The sequence below is a fragment of the Mirounga leonina genome, unplaced genomic scaffold (assembly GCF_011800145.1).
Source record: "Mirounga leonina isolate KUSES-001 unplaced genomic scaffold, KU_Mleo_1.0 Mir_82, whole genome shotgun sequence".
In the NCBI taxonomy this organism is placed as follows: domain Eukaryota; kingdom Metazoa; phylum Chordata; class Mammalia; order Carnivora; family Phocidae; genus Mirounga; species Mirounga leonina.
This window is the reverse complement of record NW_023270825.1, coordinates 14,541,706-14,562,462: the sequence shown is the minus strand read 5'-3', so window position 1 is coordinate 14,562,462 and position 20,757 is coordinate 14,541,706. Positions and strand designations below refer to the sequence as shown.

Below are 20,757 nucleotides of genomic sequence, written 5' to 3'. Positions count from 1 at the left end.
TTGGTAATTTTCTCTAGTTCTCAGGGAGAAAAAACCACCAAAGAATGAAAATGCTGGACATTCATAACTGAGAGAGAGAGAGAGAGACAGGGCAGTGATTGGGGTTCAATTATTCTAGAGATTGTGATTATTTTTAGATTTTTAGTTAAGTACAAATATTAAATACAGTAACACTAGAAGACGAGAATAGACTCTAACTTTTAAGTCAATAGATGGAAATAAAAATAAAGTAACTAAATTACAAATTCATGTTACCTAAGTTCAACTTGGCCTTTATTATGGCCTGACAATCCTTTCCATCATCTGCCGATTCTCATTTCTTATAGTCACAATTTTCAACCTTTTCAACAAGAGCTCCTCCTTCAATGCCTCCATGCTATAACATTCCCTACCAGCTCATTAAGAAATGTGAAGTTATCTGTACATCCTCATTTGCCCTAGGTTAATAATATCTGCCTTGCTCCAAAAATGGAACCCCTTAATCTCTCTATACTGATAGGCTAGCTTCATTTGACTCCTACAAATGTGCTCAGTTCTGTTTCACCCTAAAATGTCCTCCCTTCAATTCTGCTATCCCTTTTTAAATTAAGCCTTCTTTCTTAGTTTCTGATTATGAATTACACGTATTTCATAATCACAAAGGGTGGAAAATTTAGCTTCTGTTTTCTTCTTGTATTCTTGTATTTTTTTCTTTCCAACATAACATTGCAAACTAGCTCAGGATAGGTATGATCAGAGGAGGTCCCATAGCAAAGACTGGGTAAAATTAATTTTCTTTAAGAAGCATCATGAGCAAGTGCACATGGAATGAATATTTAAAGTCTTTTTTATATACCTACTATTGCTTTCTTACATTTGTGAGGGTTAGAAAACTATGACAACTTAATCTATGTTCAAGCCTGAGAGCCTCTTACCCTTTTTCAGTTTCCGGACAGCCAACATACAATGACTAGGAGAGAGATCCCATATTCTTAAGGTTTTATCATCACTTACAGTAGCACAGATGGGCAGGTAAGGATGTGTAGCCAAACCCCACACCTCTCCTTCCATGTGTCCCTACAAAGAAAACACAGTTAAGATCAATTTAACCTAAATATGTGTGTATGTAGAAGAAAACTACAGACAACAACTGACAATATATAATGATAGGATAATGAATAATAGAGTAATCTAATAATAAACTTTTCTCTTTATCTTTGGAATATACCTTAAAATAATTTTGTATCAACTTTATCTTCACAATTACAATATAATCAAGTTACCATCAAAATTAATTTAAAATCCTAAAATTTCACTGAGTGGAGAGAATAGGAATTGGCTGCCTTGGAATGTTAAAAATTACCATACAGGAGGAACTTCCTTTATGAGAGAGTAAGGAGTGCTGCAGACTAGCTCCCCAGTGAAACAGATGAAATTAATAAAAAAAAATTAAGGTTTCTGGAAATGGTTCTAAGGAGTTATGACAAAAGAAACATTTATTCAAAAAATCTGCTAAAATCTGGTAAGAATGATGGGAGTTTTGCAGTATTTGAACTGAGACCCACTCCTTTCCTCCCTCTTTCCAACTCACGGACTTGAAAAGTCCACACCAGTCTGATGTAACCAAGAACACAGGGTGTGGGCACTCTCTCTCCCTCCCCCCTAATATAATGGACTGTCTTCCCAGAAGGGGCAGGTGACTGGCATTTCTCATCCTGCCCCCAGCTACTTGCTAGAGGCTAAATCCTTGATGAGTGCTGCACACAGGTAGGAATTCCCTTCTGCCCACTCCTATTCTGAGAGGGAGGCTCTACACTGGGGGTCATGCCACTAAGAATATTGGGGCTTCAATATCAATTCAAGAAGACCTAGGGCTACTGCTCCCTACTACCCCCACCTTAAACTGAGCACTCAGCTTCTAAAGCAACGGACACTCAGAAAGGAGCACTCCATTGTCCTCACCCTCAACTCCAGAGCCTTGGATCAGAGATTGTGCCTTGGGGAAGAAGCAAGCAGTAAAACAGCTCCTAATCTCTTCTCAAAGGAAATGACTTCATTTATTACACAGTGTAGAAAAGTTCAAGCCTAAAGATGCTCTTGAAAACAATGAAGGTTGTGATGAAAGGTAATTGGAGGTAACTGGTACTTATTAGCTATATAAGCTAAACTGAAGGCCAGTGAGTTTGTCCAACAGAACCAGGGCAATCTCAGCGATACCTGGGAGGAGACTGCTTCAAGTCAGAATAAATCTCAAACACTAATCTAGGGAATGTTGTCCCTTTTAGGGAGCCTGAATTTGATTAGTTTAATCTGTGGAGCAATTTATGCTCTGGGGTAAATGTTGAAAACAGTAGAGCAATCAGCCAGCAACTTAATGGACTTAGTGACTGGGTATGGACAGGGAAAAAGACTATCAAAGAGGAGAGACCACTTCCCAAATCATTTTACGGAGCCAAGATGAGCCTGATACCAAAACCAGATAGACATCACAAGGAAACTATAGACCAATTATCCCTTAAAGACAGTCTGTGGATGCTAAAATCCTCAAAAAGAGCAAACTGATTCCAACACATACAAAAACAATTATAAACCACAACCAACTAGGGATGCAAGATTGGTTTAAAAGGTGAAAACCAATTAATGTAATACACCTTATCAATAGAATAAAATAAAAACCACACTATCATCTCTCAGTAGACAAAGCATTTGACAATGAACATAATCTTTCATGATAAAAACTTGCATCACACTAGGAACAGAAGAGTAATTCTTCAATCTGAAGAATCTGAAAAAAAGTAATTCTTCAATCTGAAAAATCCAGTTAGCATTAAATTTAATGGTAAGGAGTTGTGAGTTCAAGCCCACGTTGGGTGTAGAGATTACTTAAACATAATGGTAAAATATTGGATGCTTCCTCCCTAAAATTAGAAACAAGACAAGGATGCTCTCACTACTTCTATTCTACACTGTACTGAAGATTCCAGCCAGGATAATTAGGCAAGAAAAAGAAATAACAGCCATCCTGACTGGAAAGGGAATATAGTAAAACTATATTTGCAGCTCATGATCTTATATAGAGAAAATCTGAAAAATCCACTAAAAAACTATTAGAATAAATGAGGTCTGTTATTAAAAAAGTAACTGTGAGATCTGTATACTGAAAACCACAAAACTATTGAAAAAAGTTAAAGATCTAAAAAAAAATGGAAAGATCTCATGTTCATGGATATAATTTAATATTGTTAAGAGATGCTACTCCCCAAACTGATCCATAAAATACTGCTACAAAGAATGCTGTACATGGGTTTTTTTATACATCTGAATGTACTTCTGTTGTGTACACACATCTACACACTTTTTTAATTCCAGTGTAGATAATCATATGGTGTTAGTTTCAGGTGATTCAACAGTTCTATATATTACTCAGTGCTTACCAAGATAAGTGTACTCTTAATCCCCTTCATCTATACCACCCATCCCCCAACCACCTCCCCTCTGGTAACCATCAGTTTGTTCTCTGTAGTTAAGGGTCTGTTTTTTGGTCTCTATTTTTTTCCCTTTGTTCATTTGTTTTGTTTCTTAAATTCCACACGTGAGTGAAATCAGATGGTATTTGTATTTCTCTGATTGGTTTATTTTGCTTAGCATTATACTCTTGAGCTCTATCCACGTTGTCATCTTGCAAATGGCAAGATTTCATTCTTTTTCTATGGCCGAATAATATTCCATTGTGTGTGTGCATATATATATACATATATATACATATATACGCACACACATCTATTTTATACATTCATCTACTGACGGACACTTTGGTTGCTTCCATAATTTGGATACTGTAAATAATGCTGCAATAAACACAGAGCGCATGTACCCCTTCAAATTAGTGTTTTTGCATTCTTTAGGTAAATATCCTGTAGTATGATTACTGAATCACAGGGTAGTTCTAGTTTTAATTTTTTGAGGAACCCCCATGCTGTTTTCTAGAGTGGCTGCCCCAGTTTGCATTCCTACCAACAATGCACAAGTGTTCCTTTTTTTCCACATCCTTGCCAATGCTTGTTGTTTCTTGAATTTTTGATTTTAGCCATTATGACAGGTGGGAGGTGATATCTATCTCACTGTGGTTTTGATTTGCATTTCCCTGTATATCTCCACACTTTTAATTATTATAGTTTTTTTGTTTTTTTGTTTTTTTGTTTTTTATTCATGAGAGACAGAGAGAGAGAGAGAGAGAGGCAGAGGGAGAAGCAGGCTCCCAAGGAGCAGAGAGCCCAATGCGGGACTCGATCCCAGGACCCTGGGATCATGACCTGAGCCGAAGGCAGATGCTTACTGAGCCACCCAGGCGCCCAATTATTATAGTTTTATATTATCTTATTTCTAGCATGGAGTTTCTAAAAAATTTTTGGACTATTTTTGGGTATTTTTTTCTTCTAGATGATTTTTGAAAACTCTTCCCAGAATTTCTGAAAAATCTCATTTGGATTTGGTTTACGATCATATTGAATTCATAAGTTATTTAGCTCTTTTAGGTCTTTAGTAAACTTTATAGTTTTCTTAACACTGATCTTGCATATTTTTTCCTGGTTCTTGTATAGTTTTCTTTGGGAGTACCACTTTTGTATCATATTTTCTAACTGGTTATTGCTGATTTGAAGAAATGCTATTGATTTTTACATGCTGATTTTGAATTTCACTTTACAGGACTTCATAATTAGTTCTAATAATGTTTCAGTTTATTCTCTTGAAGACCCAAGGTATAGGGTTATAATATCTGCAAATAGTGACAGTCTTATCCATTTGTTTCCAACACTTACACTTTATAATGTTTTTCTAGATTGGCTAAGACCTCTCACACAATGTTGGACAAAAATGGTGAGACATGGTATCCTTGTCTTGTTTCTGATGTTTAGGAGACAGACAGTAGATATTTAAAATCTTACACACTATAATATAAAAAATAATAGGATGTCATTTATCATTTCAAACCTTTTTTTACAATTATAAAATTGTCTTTTTGAAAAGTTCTGTCCGTGGATTCATCTGTAAAAGTGTACTTGTGCTAGTATTTTCTAAGAGATCATAAACATGTTAAACACCATGACTCCATCATCTTTTTACTTAAAAGGAATATTATGTGACTGAAGTTAAAGAGTAAGACACCAACGTTTGACAGGAAATTCAATATAAAACATTTTGTTATTTGCTTACAAATTCTCCTTGGCACATCAGGATTTTATATAAACATTAAAGCATGTGCAGTGTTCTCCTCTATGTGTGCTCTGTGGTGTTTTAACAGAAGTGAGGTGAGGGGGAAGTGGGGTTTGGAGAAAAAATAAGTCTGTAATAAGAAAGAACGTAATTCTTTTTCAGAATAAAAGGTAAACTCAAAATTGGTGTTACTATATAGAGTTGCAGGGGGACACTTTCAATAGGGTAAATCCTACTTCATTTGCTGAGTTTTATAGTATTGATTTGTCTCCCTACTTTCAGAAAAACAATACATATAGGAAATGTAACAGCATTGCTGATAAAAATGTTAAGGATCAGCTGACCCTGCTCTTTCATTTTATATTTTTACCATACAAGTGTTTATATTGCTAGATTTTTATTATTAATATTTTCAGTGATGTTTTCAGCAATAAAATTTTTAGCACACATTCATTTATTTTAGAAACTTAATAATGAAAATAAAGAGTTTCAAAGAAAACAACTGCCTGAGGTTCAACAAATATACTTCAAAGAAATAAAAATAAATATGAAATAAATTGACTTGGTTAAATTAATTACAACTGTTTTTTCTTTTCACTGGTTTCTTGCTTTACTATAAGAAATTACTTAAAATATTGGCAGTTATTCCACATGATAACATGCATATTTATTTACTGGTATCTATTCATTCAGCTGTAATTAAATTAAAATGTTTTGGTATATGTTATCAAATATTTCCCTAATTAATTTAGCATTATTTTTCACTACTGTTAACCTTTGGCTCTTCGGTATTGAATCAATGGCATACAAAGAGAAAAAAGGTAATATTAACTTTTCAAATTACCTGGACCAGAAGTGTTATTGGGCCACTTTTATCCACTTCTAGTATTTCACCATTCTTTGTGCCAACTAAAATATGACCATGTCCTAATGATATGGCACGTATAGATGGGTTATCTTCCAAGAGAAGACCTGAAATGTTAAATGGAGATGTTCTTCTAGATTTAAAGTTACTAGAATACAAAGATGTACATATTGCCAACGATGCTATTTGGACAGTGAAAATCACATTACAAGGTTGCTTTTCCCTGTATTTTAAGTATTCTAATAAATGCACTGAATTTACTAATCTCAAAACAATCGCTAATCTCAAAACATACTATAATTCTCTATTATCCCAGATCTTTTACTACTATTCTGATGACTGTTTCTTTTCCTCTTATATTTGCCCCTCCTCCTTCACCTCCTTACCTTCTTAGAGCACCTACAATATTCTGGTAATTTTAATTCAATTCAACTTAAGATTGATTCATTTATGTCTACTGTATCCTAGGAAGGCTTCCGAGATGTCTGGTAAACGTAACAGAGACAGCTCCTGCCCTTACAGACCATACAATGAAGAAAACAGACCCTCTGTGAGGAGTGTATTGAAAGAGGGACAATTGTAAGGGAATTTTCCCTTTTTTGAGGGGGTGGAGGGGAGATGGAAGTGTTAGAAATCACCCTATTGAGATCTGAAAAATGAGTGTGTGGTCAGGTAACTGGAGGAGGCAGGAGGGAGGAGAAAGGGCAAATTCTAGGCAAAGTAATAGCATACAGAAAGGCCTGCAGGTCAGAGACAGTGTGATGTAGTACCTTAATACACTGAAAGAAAGGGTAAAAGGGTGGGCATGCAGGGATAGACAGGCAAGGTCAACAAAACAAATGTGAAACAAAATGCCAAGCTTAAAAACAAATTCTTGACTGGTAGTAAGTGTGATGCTCATGTGGCAATTTTCTTTGAAACATTAAAAATGATCAAAATTACCATGAATAATCTTGTACTTGGTTAATATTTTATCATCTGTATCAAAGAAAATAAATTTTTGAAAGGACAGCATGGATTGTGGCTCTAGTTAAATGGCTTCTCCCATTAAATTCTGATGCCTATCTAGTAAAGACGGGAAAAGTAGTCCATGTGTTCCACCTCAGTGACCACACATGTTAATGAGCAATTAATCTTTTATCCTACAAAGGAAATTAAATCTCAAATCACTTATTATTTTTTAAAGATTTTATTTATTTGACAGAATGAGAGAGCATACGTAGGCAGAGCAGCAGGCAGAGGGAGAAGGAGAAGCAGATTCCCCACTGAGCAGAGAGCCCGACGTGGGGCACAATTTCAGGACCCCGGGATCATGACCTGAGCTGAAGGCAGATGTTTAACCGACTGAGCCACCCAGGCGCCCTCAAATCACCTTTAGATCCTGGTGCCAAAGCGGCTCTTTTTATAGCATAGGTCTTGAGACATCTTTCAAAGGAGTCATCCCAAAGAGCTACTACACCATCTTTTCCTCCAGTTACAAATCCCTTTGAAAGTAAAAGCTTCAAGTTAATAAAGATCTAAATATTTTTAAAAATAAGAACCTTCCGTATGCTGAAAAATTCTAGAGGAAAGAACATTAACAGCTAAAAGTTACAGCTTGTGAACAAATCAGCATTAGAATCAATTGGGTTTTTTTATATATCAGCACAGAATCTGCAAAAATATTTACAGGGACACTAAACAATCTACTTTTAGGACTTTAAGAATCAAGGTTTGTAATCTGCAACCATAAGGTAGCTCTAACACTTTCAGTAAGATACATATTTTCTCTTGGAAGCTTCATAACCTCATCCTTCAAAAACAGGATCACGACTAGTTACCTCACAGGATACGGTGATAATAAAGCACTTAAGCAATTGTTGACACAGAAAGAGATTAATAAATATTAAGTTAAACTTTTTCTTTTTTAACAGCAGACCCATTTCACTATCTTCAGGAGTTTGAAAGAGGAATAAAAGAAGGTAGGAAGACTCTGGTTCACAGATTATTAATGGGTGGCTCAGCTAAGCAGAAAGACAATATTCCTTTACCCGTGAAAATGCTCTATAATCCATGATCAAATTATGTTTAACTTAAAAATATCTTCAGAATACTTACTTTTTCCAATGCATGCATACTAAACACTGGCCCATCATGTGCTTTAACTGTTTTCACAAGAAAGACATCTCTCCAGATACACACGTCTCCTGTGGATGTCCCAGAAAAAGCCATCTCTTCTGTCCATCCATACACCGCACACATCATCGTGTCATTTTTCCCCAGTGTGCCTACATAGCCTTTTCTTCCAATCAGTCCTCCCCCTGGTTCATAAAAAATATCAGAGAAGTACCACTTTTGAAAGGTATAAAATTCTAAAGTGATAAAATTTCTTTCCTACTGTAATTGTTTAAATGTGTAACAGTAAGGAAACTTTAAAAGAAAAATGCAGGTCGGGGTGCCTGGGTGGCTCAGTTGGTTAGGCGACTGCCTTCGGCTCAGGTCATGTTCCCAAAGTCCTGGGATCGAGTCCCACGTCAGGCTCCCGGCTCATCGGGAAGTCTGCTTCTCCCTCTGACCCTCTCCCCTGTCATGCTGTTTCTCTCTCTCTCTCTCTCAAATGAATAAAATCTTTAAAAAAAGAAAAATGCAGGTCTCTCAATCAGTAACTTGCCTGGCTGAGACAGCCATATGCATGGCAGCTTTTAGGCCACAGCTCTTTGGATAAAAACATGTACACTAAGTCGGCTTTGATCAATCCTCAGCACTTTTGATTGTTCTTCATAATTTTTATTATGACATATTTAAGAAAACAGAAAGATATAAAAAATACTACAGGAACACATTCCCCTCTCAATCTACACAAAATTACTGAAACAACCAAAGCATGATGTCAATCCCATCTCCCTTCTTCACCCCCTATTATTCTGAATGTGATGTGGATTACTTTCATGCATTCTTTAATACATTTTACTACTATTTGTAAAGTCTTAGGCAAAAATGTCATATTTTTCATGTTTTAAAATTTTCTATAAATATCATCTTACATGTACAGTTGACGCTGCACAACACTGATTTGAACTGCACAAAAGTCCATTTTTTTTTTTTAAGATTTTATTTATTTATTCATGAGAGACAGAGAGAGAGAGAGAGGCAGAGGGAGAAGCAGGCTCCCAAGGAGCAGGGAGCCCAATGCGGGACTCGATCCCAGGACCCTGAGATCACGACCTGAGCCGAAGGCAGACGCCCAACCATCTGAGCCACCCAGGCGCCCTTTACAAAAGTCCATTTTTGCACATTATTCAACAGAGTACTATAAATGTATTTTCTCTACCTTGTGATTTTCTTAATATTTTCTGTTATAGTTTATTGTAAGATTACACTATATAATAAATATAGCTTACAAAATGTGTGTTAATTGTTTATGTCATTGGTAAGGCTTTGGGTCAACAGTAGGCTATTAGAAGAATTTGGGGAGTCAAAATTTATATGCAGATTTTTGGGGCACCCAGGTGGCTCAGTCAGTTAAGCGTCTGCCTTTAGCTCAGGTCATGATCCCAGGGTCCTGGGATTGAGCTCCGTGTCAGGCTCCCTGCTCAGCAGGGAGTCTGCTTCTCCCTCTTCCTCTTTCCCTGCTTGTGCGTGCTCTCTCACTGTCTCTCAAACAAATAAGTAAAAATATTTTTAAAAAGTTATATGCAGATTTTTGACTGTGCAGGGGGTCAGCGCCCTAACTCCCTGTGTTGTTCAAGGGTCAACTGTATTCCTTTGCAACTTGCTTTTATCACCAATAATCCATTATGAAATTTTATATATGTTGATTTATACCTCTACACTATGCATTTTCATAACTATATAAACATTCCATTACATGAACCTAACAGTCTGTTCATTTTCCTATTAATGGGCACTCAAGTTGTTTCCAAGCATTTGCTATTGAAAACAATGCTTTTTTTTTTTTATGTTAGTCACCATACATTACATCATTAGTTTTTGATGTAGTGTTCCATGATTCATTGTTTGCATATAACACCCAGTGCTCCATGCTGCTTTAAACGTTCCTGTAAAGGTCTCTTCTACACAAGTGCAAGATTCTCTAGGAATGCCTAGGAATGACCACAGTGTATGTGCAGAAGGGAAAGCATATAGATAAGAGGTATCATCTGTTGCCAAACTGTTCTACAAAGTTGATACACCAACTTACACTCCCATTAATAGTGAAAGGAGTTCTTCTTTCCCACCTTTCAGAAATAGTTGGTATTGTCAGACTGGGGGATATGAAATACCAACTGAATTTTATTGTAGTTTTAATGTGCCTTTCTCTGATCATTGATGAGTTTTGTCATATTTTCCAATTTAATTGGCCATTCATTACCTGATGATATCTTTTGCCCATTTTTTTCCAATTGAACTCACTCATTCTTTTATTCAAGAAATATATATGCCAGGCACTATTCAAGGCACTGGGGTAGAGCTACAAACAAAACAGACAACAAAATTCTCTGCTCTGTTTCTGTTCAAGGCAGAGGGATCAGCAACGGCCCCCAAATACAGGAATGTGACATGAACCTTCAAGGAACAGTGTCAGAGGTCAGCATGGTGTAGCAAAGAAAATAAGGGCGGTAGTAATGGGAGATAAGGCCACAGAGGTCAAAGGCAGTATTATAGGCCATCGTAAGGATTTAACTTTTACTCTGCATGAGATGGGAAGTGGTTAGTGGAATTAAATCTGGCATATCATTTATTAATAGGTTCATTCTGATTTCTGGGTTGAGAGTACATCAGAGAATGGCAAGGAAGAAAAGAGTTAGATGGCTATTTCAATCATCTCAGCAAATGATAAGAGCGGCATGGACCAGGGTGGTAAGCATGGAAGATGATGAAAAGCGGTCATATTCCAAATGTACACAGAAGACTGCCTTTTTTTTTTCTTTAAGATTTTATTTATTTACTTTAGAGATAGAGCATGAATGGGGGAAGGGGCAGAGGGAGAGGAAGAGTCTCAAGCAGACTCTGAGTGCAGAGCCCGACATGAGGCTTGATCTCATGACCCTGAGATCATGACCTGAACCGAAATCAAGAGTCAGATGCTTAATCGACCGAGCCACCCAGACACTCCTGTCTTTTCTTAACATAGCAGCCAGAGTAGTTCATGAACTTGTAAGGGTAACTAAGTAGAGTGGTAAGGGAAAAAAAAAAAACAACAGGTTAGACTTCTCTCAAGAGAAAGGAGAAGATAAATTGCAAAATGAACATGTAAACAACAGTCTAAAGGTATTATAGTACATATATAAGAAACTGATTAGCAACTTGAGGGTAGAGTTGAAGGAGGGTTTTCATTTGGTTTTATTCATTTAAGATAAAGAAATAACCCCATACTTGTATGCTGAATGGAAAGAGTAAGAGGGAAAAGTGATGATGTAGGGGAGAAAGGGAAGAACTGGATTGATGTTCTTGAGCAGATGAGAAGAGAAAGGATCTAGGACACAAGTGAAGGGACTGGCTTTCCCTAAAGCACAGACCGTCTATCTGGAGCAGGAGAGGCAAACTACAAGCTGTGGGCCAAGCCCTGCCACCACCTGCGTTTGTACGGAGCCCATAAGTTAGCACTCTGAGCTACAGAAGCCATGCCTGTTTCCTCCTCTACTCCCAGAGCCTGCCTCCCTGACATTTGGCTTCCAACTAGCAGCTGCCCAGGGACTAAGCTGGTTGCGATCTACAATTTGAGGACTTTGCTAATGGCAACTGCTGAGCACCTAGCAGTGGAATTATAATCCCCAGGAGTTGCCTTAACTCTGGCTAGCTGCCCAAAGTGAGAAAGTAGGGCTGTCTGGGAGAAGAAGAACACACTAGGACCTATGTGTCATTGGGGCATGACTATGGTTCCTCTGGCCCAAACTGCCAGTCCCTTTCACTGCAGCAAGTTGATCTTGGAGACAATGTCTCCAGTTAATGGCAACTGGGTATAAAGCAGGGAAAGAGTTTTCATTCTTGTTCTGTAAGTACTTACATAATATTTTTTATTGTGTCCTTGGGCCTGGGATGTCTAAAATATTTGCTGTCTCACCATTTACAGAAAGAGTTTGCCACTGCCAGTTTAAATAATCAATTGGGTTTTCTGATAGACAGGGCATAGCATATTCCTATCGTACAAGGTCACATCATCACTGCACTCAAAAACTTTCCGTGGCTGCCTGCCTCTACCAACCATGGAATAGAGTTCAAATTTCTTAGAGGACAGCTTAATAATTTATGAGTTGGAATTCTCAAAGCCTAGTTCTGAGACAGGAGGTAAGAAGTTCCCTTTTAGCCTTAGGCCGAATCCATTTTTACTTAATTTACATCAAGTTATGCATTTAGAGGCTTAGCACTTACTCAGATTAATAAAGAGGTTACTTATTTCTCAGTCTGCTAGTGAACTCCGTGGATCAGAGCCCCAGATGTAAGGAAGGTTGAAAGGCACATCAAAGTTTTAACATTTATCTTTATGGTTCAGTTTCAGGTCTACTATGACTAATCAAACTTAAGAAAAAAAGTCATTCAATTGTAAATCTCTTCATTCTAAGGCTATTTACTTCCATTGGCTCTTATTTCAAAGAAATTTATAGGCTTTTTTTTTTTTTCAAGACAGAAATAATAAGCATTACTTGCTTGGTATTTGCAATTCTAGATAAATAAGGTATTCTAAAATTTTATTTAAATATATGGGAATAAAAATGTGAAAATACTTTACTTTGTAAATGTATATACACTGATCTGATGAGTTTGTGATAAAGTATTAAATCCAGTGTGAAAATCAATTCATGTTCTATGTAGTTTACAATTTGAAAGTAACTTGAACTTGGGAAATGTCTTCACTAAAACTATTGTTATTTATGTTTTACTTCTTCCTATATTTGTGTATTTTATCTGAAAGGTTTAAGTATGCTGAGACTTTGATATCAAACTGGTGGAATTTGTAAGTGTACTATTTTATTTAGAAAAGAGACATTTTTTATTTTAAAATATGAACTTCCACAGCTCCTAATCTACAGTTACAAATGACTAGTTATACAACATTCCGTTTCTGTATCATTTTATAGCATAAAAGAACTTCTACAAAATTTTTCATTTTCAGTTTATACTAAAAAACATGTCTTTAACAGAAGAAGAAAGGAGTCTGGATATCACTTGATTAATCTCCTAAGTTAAACACTTTTTAAAAAAAGATTTTATTTATTTATTTGAGAGAGGAGGGGGAGTATGCAGGGGGAGGGAGAAGCAGACTCCCTGCTAAGCAGGGAGCCCAAAGCGGGGCTCAATCCCAGGACCCAAGACCATGACCTGAGTTGAAGGCAGATGCTTAACCTACTGAGCCACCCAGGTGCCCCAAGTTAAACCCTTTTGAAAATATGAATACTACATTAATGTAATCAATAAATAACAATAAAATCAACCTTACATTTCTTTAAAATATATCAAGACAGTTGTGAATCACTTGAAAAAACAAATATTTTGGATAATTTTAGATTTTCATAAACAATAAAAAGGTAACAGAGTATTCTTGTATACTCCTTGCCCAATTCCCCCTAATGTTAACATCCTACATAACTACAGACTAAGAAACCAATATGTTTGGTGCATTTCTATTAACTGAACTCATTTCACCTGTTTTCCACTAATGTCTCCTTTCTGTTCCAGGACCCAATCTAGAATACTGCACTGCACTTAGCTAAATCACTTTTAAAAGTAATAATTTCTTTCAAAGGAGTAAAAAAGAACTTCCTTACCTGCTCTACGCCAAAATTTCACGTGTTTAATTCCAGCTGTAATTAATTTATCAGGCACGTATGGGTTCATCTTTACAACAAAAATCTTATCTTTACTCCCTCTGAAAAAAATACCAAAATGTTTTAACTCTGAAGATAAATCTCTCCTATAATAATCTTTTGCCTAATAATCCATACCCTATTTTTGATTACTCCATTACTGAATCCTTCGCCCACTTATCTCTCAGGTTTGGGCTATGTAATCATGCATTTGTACATTTGTTATTTTGTCATAATTTTAATTTAATTCTTTTTTTTTTTTTAAGATTTTATTTATTTATTCATGAGAGACAGAGAGACAGAGGCAGAGGGAGAAGCAGGCTCCCCACGGAGCAGGGAGCCTGATGCGGAACTCGATCCCAGGACCCTGGGATCATGACCTGAGCCGAAGGCAGACGCTTAACCGACTGAGCCACCCAGGCGTCCCTAATTTAATTCTTCTCAACGTAATCTCCAAACATAGGAAAGTGAGAACTGAACTTCTTTTGGATAGCACCTACTATAGTACTCTGCATAGGGAATTGTGGCATGAATCAGTTACAGAAAAAATTTTTATAATACTTTTTTACAGCTTAATATAGCCATTCCAAACACAAAGTTCCTCTTAAACTATGTTTTATTTGGCCATTGTCTATGTACTGAAAAAAGCATTTATCTCTATTTTAAAAGTGCTTTAATGTCACACAATAGGATGTTAAAAAAAATAATCTGACACTTGACTATTTCCTCCTTTAAAGCAATTGTTAATATTTTTATTATAAAAATAATACATGCTTAGTGGAAAATTTAGAAAATGGAAAATGTGACAGAAAATACACATAATCTATAGCTTCTTTATGATATACATGTGTACGTATCATCTGTCACTCAAATATAAGATTTGAGCATTTCCAATGGCTACATCGTAGTTTACTGTACAGAATTCACTTTCCCTATAAATTAAAAGTTTAGATAACAGCTACTTCCAGTGTCTTATTACAGTAAAAGCAGGTTCACAAGGGATAAACCTACTAATGAATTCTTAAATCATTTGTCTTTTTACCATGATTATACTATTTATTCAATGGTAATAAAGACAGCAGCAATTTAAAAAAAAGGTTACGTTTGTTTGATTTCAAAACTGTTTTAACTGAAAAAACTTTTAAGTAATTTCATTATTTTGCCAGTGTGATATCAAGATTTTTCCCCACCTTGCTACTGAAAGTTTCTCTCCTTTCTTCCAGTCCCACAGCACAATAGTGTGGCTATCATCTATTCCAACTGAAGCCAAGCGTTTCCCATCCGCTATAAAAATTAGAGAGAGAGAGAGAGAGACTGACCATTAACATTCAGAAGATAAAAACCATTCAGTACATATTCTAAAACCACAGCACCATATTTAAAATTGTATAAAATGATGTTAAATGTTAAGCATGCACACACATAGCTATAAAAAGAACCAGAATTTGTAAGCAGGGGAAGAATAATTTCTTAAAGCATCTAAATATTGTCAACATCTTTTTTTGACCTTGTTTTCCTTATTTCTCCACCAGAGTAGAATGGAGGGAAGGAGGAAGGTAAGTGGAAAAAAGAGATTTTAAAATGAGAAGGAAAGGAAAATAAAGAAGGAAAGATTTACTTCAATTAAATTTACTGTAAGAACTCTCTTGTGATATAGGACTCAGTGATTATGAAAAGTTAATTGAATGAAAAAAGATGTAGGTTACAACCATGTTTCATCATTAATAGGACTGTTTTCAGTTAAGGTCAATTATATTATTTGTTACTATTATCAAACAAGTAGTGAAGGTGTTGGACAAATGACTGAACTAAGTCAGTCATGCTGACAGCTGTGCACATGTTTACAGGTTGCAAAGGCTCAAACTAAAGTTAAACATTTGCCACTCGGCCACTTTTTGCAAACCTCATTTCGTTATCATTACTAGTGATATTGTTCTTGTTGACTCCTTTAGTATGCCATTAATCTTATTTCTTGACTTTTAGATCCCTAAATGCATATTTATGCTTCCCCCCAATAATTGACTCTCATTTCAGTTAGAGCAGCAGAAAGTACAAATTTACTGTTCCTTAAAATGAAATCCTCTATCAATGGTATTTCTACCCTCTTCCCAATCCACACCCTAGTTTTCACTGTAGCTCTATGTGTATTTGTTAAACTTTTTTTTAAAAAAGATTTTATTGAGAGAGAGGGAGAAAGAGAGAGAGAGAGCACATGAGTGGGGGGGAGAAAGAGAGGGAGAAGCAGACTCCCCAGGACCCTGAGATCACGACCTGAGCTAAAATCAGATGCTTAAGCGACTGAGCTACCCAGGTGCCCCTAAACTTTTAAATACACAGCAAAGAGCTAAAATGGTTTGAAATTATTTTTATAAGATAGCTTGGAATTGTCACTTCGTAGAAATGTTATAAAACACATATTTCAATGTTCACCTCTTTCTTTCTTAGCTTTTACCCTAAAAATTTTCAATTTACTCTGTGGCTGTAAAATATTGTGACGTTGGGGTTTGCCCAAAGTGGGAGATACATACCACTAGTGGGTAATTCAGATGGTTTTAGATGTTATGTAGACATTTTTAAATAGAAACACGTTTGTATTAATGGGTATTAAAAATAATACTCATTAAATTATACGCCAGCCAGCAAACCCACACTCTCTGTTTGGTTAGGACTATACACTTGAAAACAACTGTGAAGGTCATAGCTATGTGACAAGTTTAGGTAACACCAATTTAGACTATAATGCTATATATCACCTCTGCATTTTGGTCATTCTTACTGAGACAGAAAGCATCCTTACCTGAGAAATCAACAGCACAGACACCATATTGGTGGCAGCCTTTTAATACTGACAATGGTTTAATGGTCTCTGTATCCCATATGTGAATTGAGGGATCCCTACCTACCTACAATAGAAAGAATTACAAAAGTCATACAATTACTTTTCTTATCTATTAAAAGGAAATAAAACAGAAGATTTTACAGTCTTTTTCTTATCTGTTACAGGCATTTATCAAATGAAAAATATAAAGCAGATCATATATGTGACTGACATTTCTTTCTTACATTTTTTGAAGTGCTAATGAGGCTAGGCTTACTGTTTCTAAAAATGTGCTATGTGACTCACAAATCTGATCCTATACATCACAATAAAGATAATGCTTACTGAGTGCCTATAATTGGCTGTGTTCCCATGCTAGATACAATGAGCATAAGACATTCAGGAAAATTTTGCAAACTCATTAGGAAAACAAGATATTTTCAGTTAAATTAGAATATCTGATAACATAGGCTTAATGAAGATGAAAAGATTATAAGGAATTGGAAGAGATGATACTTGACCTGGGCCTTCAGAAGCTCAGTCTCAGATAAAAAGAGAAGCAAGTACATTCTAGGCCAGGATAATGGTATAAACAGAGATACAGAGGGGTTAAAGTACCAAGCACATAAATAAGACTGTGAACAGATGCTATCACTTATGTTTTAACTTGGGTTATATGTTCACTAATATACAGGTAAACTATAATTCGTAATTATTCCTTTAGACTCAAGCGATCACTGTCTTTAACTATGAGGATGAAGAGATAGAATAGCTTTGCCTGTAAAGACAACTCCCAAAATAATCAATATAGCTGACAATTATTATTAATTTTGACACTGATTTTATATAAAGACATAACAAACGACAAGACCGCCATCAGCCAATATTTCATTAGGTTTTTCAGCCAAATGTTCCCCATGATTGTTAAGTTTTCTACTGAACTTCTGCAGAGTGTGGTATTTTTTTTTTTAAGATTTTATTTATTTATTTGAGAGAGAGAATAAGAGAGAGAGAGCATGAGAGAGGGGAGGGTCAGAGGGAGAAGCAGACTCCCTGCTGAGCAGGGAGCCCAATGCGGGACTCGATCCCAGGACTCCAGGATCACGACCTGAGCCAAAGGCAATCGCTTAACCAACTGAGCCACCCAGATGCCCAAGCATGGTATTTTTGAGAACTTTGCAGTACCATTGTCTCTTGGTTCTCTGATCTCCTGGACTCTTACTACTGAGTTTCCTTTGCAATTTCATCACCTGTCCCTTAAATACAAACTTCCCCAAGATTCTGCCTTTAAAACTCCAATCTTTTCATTCCACATTTTTGTCTTGGGCTATCTCAGTTCCAGTTTCAATGGTTAAATCAACAAATGACTCCCAAACTCTTCTAATCACTGAACTCTTCTGAATTTTTTTATTTTTTATTTTTTTAAAAGATTTTATTTATTTGACAGAGAGACACAGCGAGAGAGGGAACACAAGCAGGGGGAGTGGGAGAGGGAGAAGCAAGCCTCCCGCCGAGCAGGGAGCCCAATGCGGGGCTCGATCCCAGGACCCCGGGATCATGACCTGAGCCGAAGGCAGATGCTTAACGACTGAGCCACCCAGGCGCCCCATTATTTTTTTTTTTTAAAGATTTTATTTATTCATTTGACAGAGAGAGAGCACAAGCAGGAGGAGCGGCAGGCAGAGGGAGAGGGAGAAGCAGGCTCTCCGCTGCACAGGAGCCTGATGCGGGACTCGATCCCAGGACCCTGGGATCATGATCTGAGCCAAAGGCAGACGCTTAACTGACTGAGCCACGCAGGTGGCCCTCTTCTGAATTTAAGACTTACATTTCCAATTGCCTACTGGACATCTCATATGGAAACAATGATGATGATAACAACAAAGGCTAATATTTATGGAGAACTGACTTATGTCCCAGAAACTTTTCTAAACACTTTACAAGGACTGACTCACTTAACAATCAAAGCAATTCTAGGAGATAGGCACCGATAGTATCCTTATTTTTTTTTTTTAAAGATTTTATTTATTTGAGAGAGAAAGCACAGAAGAAGAGGGAGAAGCAGACTTTCCAATGAGCAGAGAGGCTGACACAGGGCTTGATCCCAGGACCCCAGGATCATGACCTGAAATGAAGGCACCCGGGCACCCCAGTATCCTTATTTTGAAACAGGCATAGAGAGGCTAGGTAATTTCCCCACAGCTAATACGTGAGGAAGCTTGGATAACACCATGTTCAGTGCTGGCGAAAGTAATAACAGAATGAGTGTTTTTAGAGCCTACTTGGGGCATGTCAGTCAGGGATGAGGGGAGAACGGTGAGGTTAGGCAAGTTTTCAGATATGTTACTTAACCTAAGTCTTAAAAGGAGTAGAAATTAGATAAAGTTGGAGGGTTGAACAGAACTGGAGGGTAAGAATTTTCCAGAGGAGGGAACTAAGGAAAAGATGTGAAGCAGTAGTATACATGGACAAATTCTAAATAGCTCAAAAGGTAGGAGCAGAGTTTACAAGGAGGTAACTGGTAAGAGATAAGGAATCTATTGGCCTAGGTTAAATGTCTTGAACTGCATGCTAGTGAGCTTACATATTAGCGTAAAAGCTACTAAGAAGAAGATAATACAGAAGAAAAGAAAGATTATTAGTGGATTGGGGAAATGGTTAGGTGGAAAAATCTGAAGATGTAAGACTAGTTGGTTGGTTATAACAAAAGATTAGAAATCCTGAAGCACAGAATTGCCAGCAGAGATAAGGTAAGATATAAATACAAAATGACAAAGCAGAGATACACTCATGGTAGAGAACTGAACTATATTCAGGGAAAATCTTGGATGTAACTCTGGGACTGACTGGCTATAATGTGTGAGGGAGAACAAGTCAAACTCTAGGGCTTAGGCAACCAGGTTAATACAGCGTCACGTTCTAAGTAGGAAATACAAGGAAAGCTTCACCTCATTTATCTCCATTCTGGACATGCTGAATCTGAGTTACCCATAAGATACCTAAATGAGTATGTTTTTAGTAAATTTTTAGTGAATTGTATATAGACAGTAATTCATCCAACTCATACTAGATTGTGAGCTCTTGACAGTGGCAGCTAATCTGAATTGTGCTTCCCCATGACATTTACTGCTTTTTAAAAAAATTTTTAATTCAATTAACTAACATATAATGTACTATTGGTTTCAGAGGTACAGGTCTATGATTCATCAGTCTTATATAATACTTAGTGCTCATTACATCACATGCCCTCCTTAATGTCCCCCATCACCCAGTTACCCCATCCCTCCACCCCCTTCCCCTCCAGCAACCCTCAGTTTGTTCCCAATGATTAACAGTCTCTTATGGTTTGTCTCCCTCTCTGGTTTCATCTTATTTTTTCCTCTCTTCCCCTGTGATCCTCTGTTTTGCACCCCAATGTTTACAGCAGCATGTCCACAATAGCCAAACTATGGAAAGAGCCCAGATGTCCATCGACAGAGGAATGGATAAAGAAGATGTGGTATATTATGTATATAGTTTTTTCAACTTTACAGAGATATAATTGGCATATAACATTGCGTAAGTTTAAGGTGTACAACCTGTTGATTATATAAATTCTCCTTTTACTGGAGACAGACTCAGCCCAGAGACAGCATAAGAGGAATGTGCAAAGAAACCTTACTCTAAGAATTTTGTCCCATATATACCTTCTCACAGTGTGTCGCCCTTGGAAGCCTAAAACTGCTTTCCTTTGTCCTGTCATTTCTCTACCAGTCTACTGTTTTCTATATATGCTGAAATTCTAAGCCACCATTTTTGAGTTACTTGGGTTTAGATTTCTCCAACGTGATGTGCTCTACACCTGTTAATAAACTTTTTGTTTTTCTTTGTTAATTTGTTTTTTTATTAAAGACCCCCGCTGAAAACCTAGGATGTCTAGAGGTAAAGTTTTGCCTCCTCTGCAGTAGGTATCCAGGGATGTCCTGTGGGCATACTTTTTTTTAAATTTTATTATGTTATGTTAATCACCATACATTACATCATTAGTTTTTGATGTAGTGTTCCATGATTCATTGTTTGCGTGTAACACCCAGTGCTCCATGCAGAACGTGCCCTCC

The 20,757-nt window shown here is 36.7% G+C and overlaps 1 protein-coding gene across 1 annotated transcript in view; it reads right to left on the bottom strand.

The window, feature by feature from the left end:
- Positions 1-20,757, bottom strand: part of EML5 (EMAP like 5) — a 168,523-nt gene that overhangs the window by 63,216 nt on the left and 84,550 nt on the right. The window contains exons 15-21 of the mRNA XM_034992521.1: positions 16,640-16,745; positions 15,033-15,126; positions 13,804-13,904; positions 8,156-8,358; positions 7,431-7,542; positions 6,038-6,165; positions 915-1,056 (exon numbers count right to left, since the gene is read on the bottom strand). Of these exons, the coding sequence (XP_034848412.1) occupies positions 915-1,056; positions 6,038-6,165; positions 7,431-7,542; positions 8,156-8,358; positions 13,804-13,904; positions 15,033-15,126; positions 16,640-16,745 (886 nt within the window). The remainder of the gene's footprint in view (positions 1-914; positions 1,057-6,037; positions 6,166-7,430; positions 7,543-8,155; positions 8,359-13,803; positions 13,905-15,032; positions 15,127-16,639; positions 16,746-20,757) is intronic.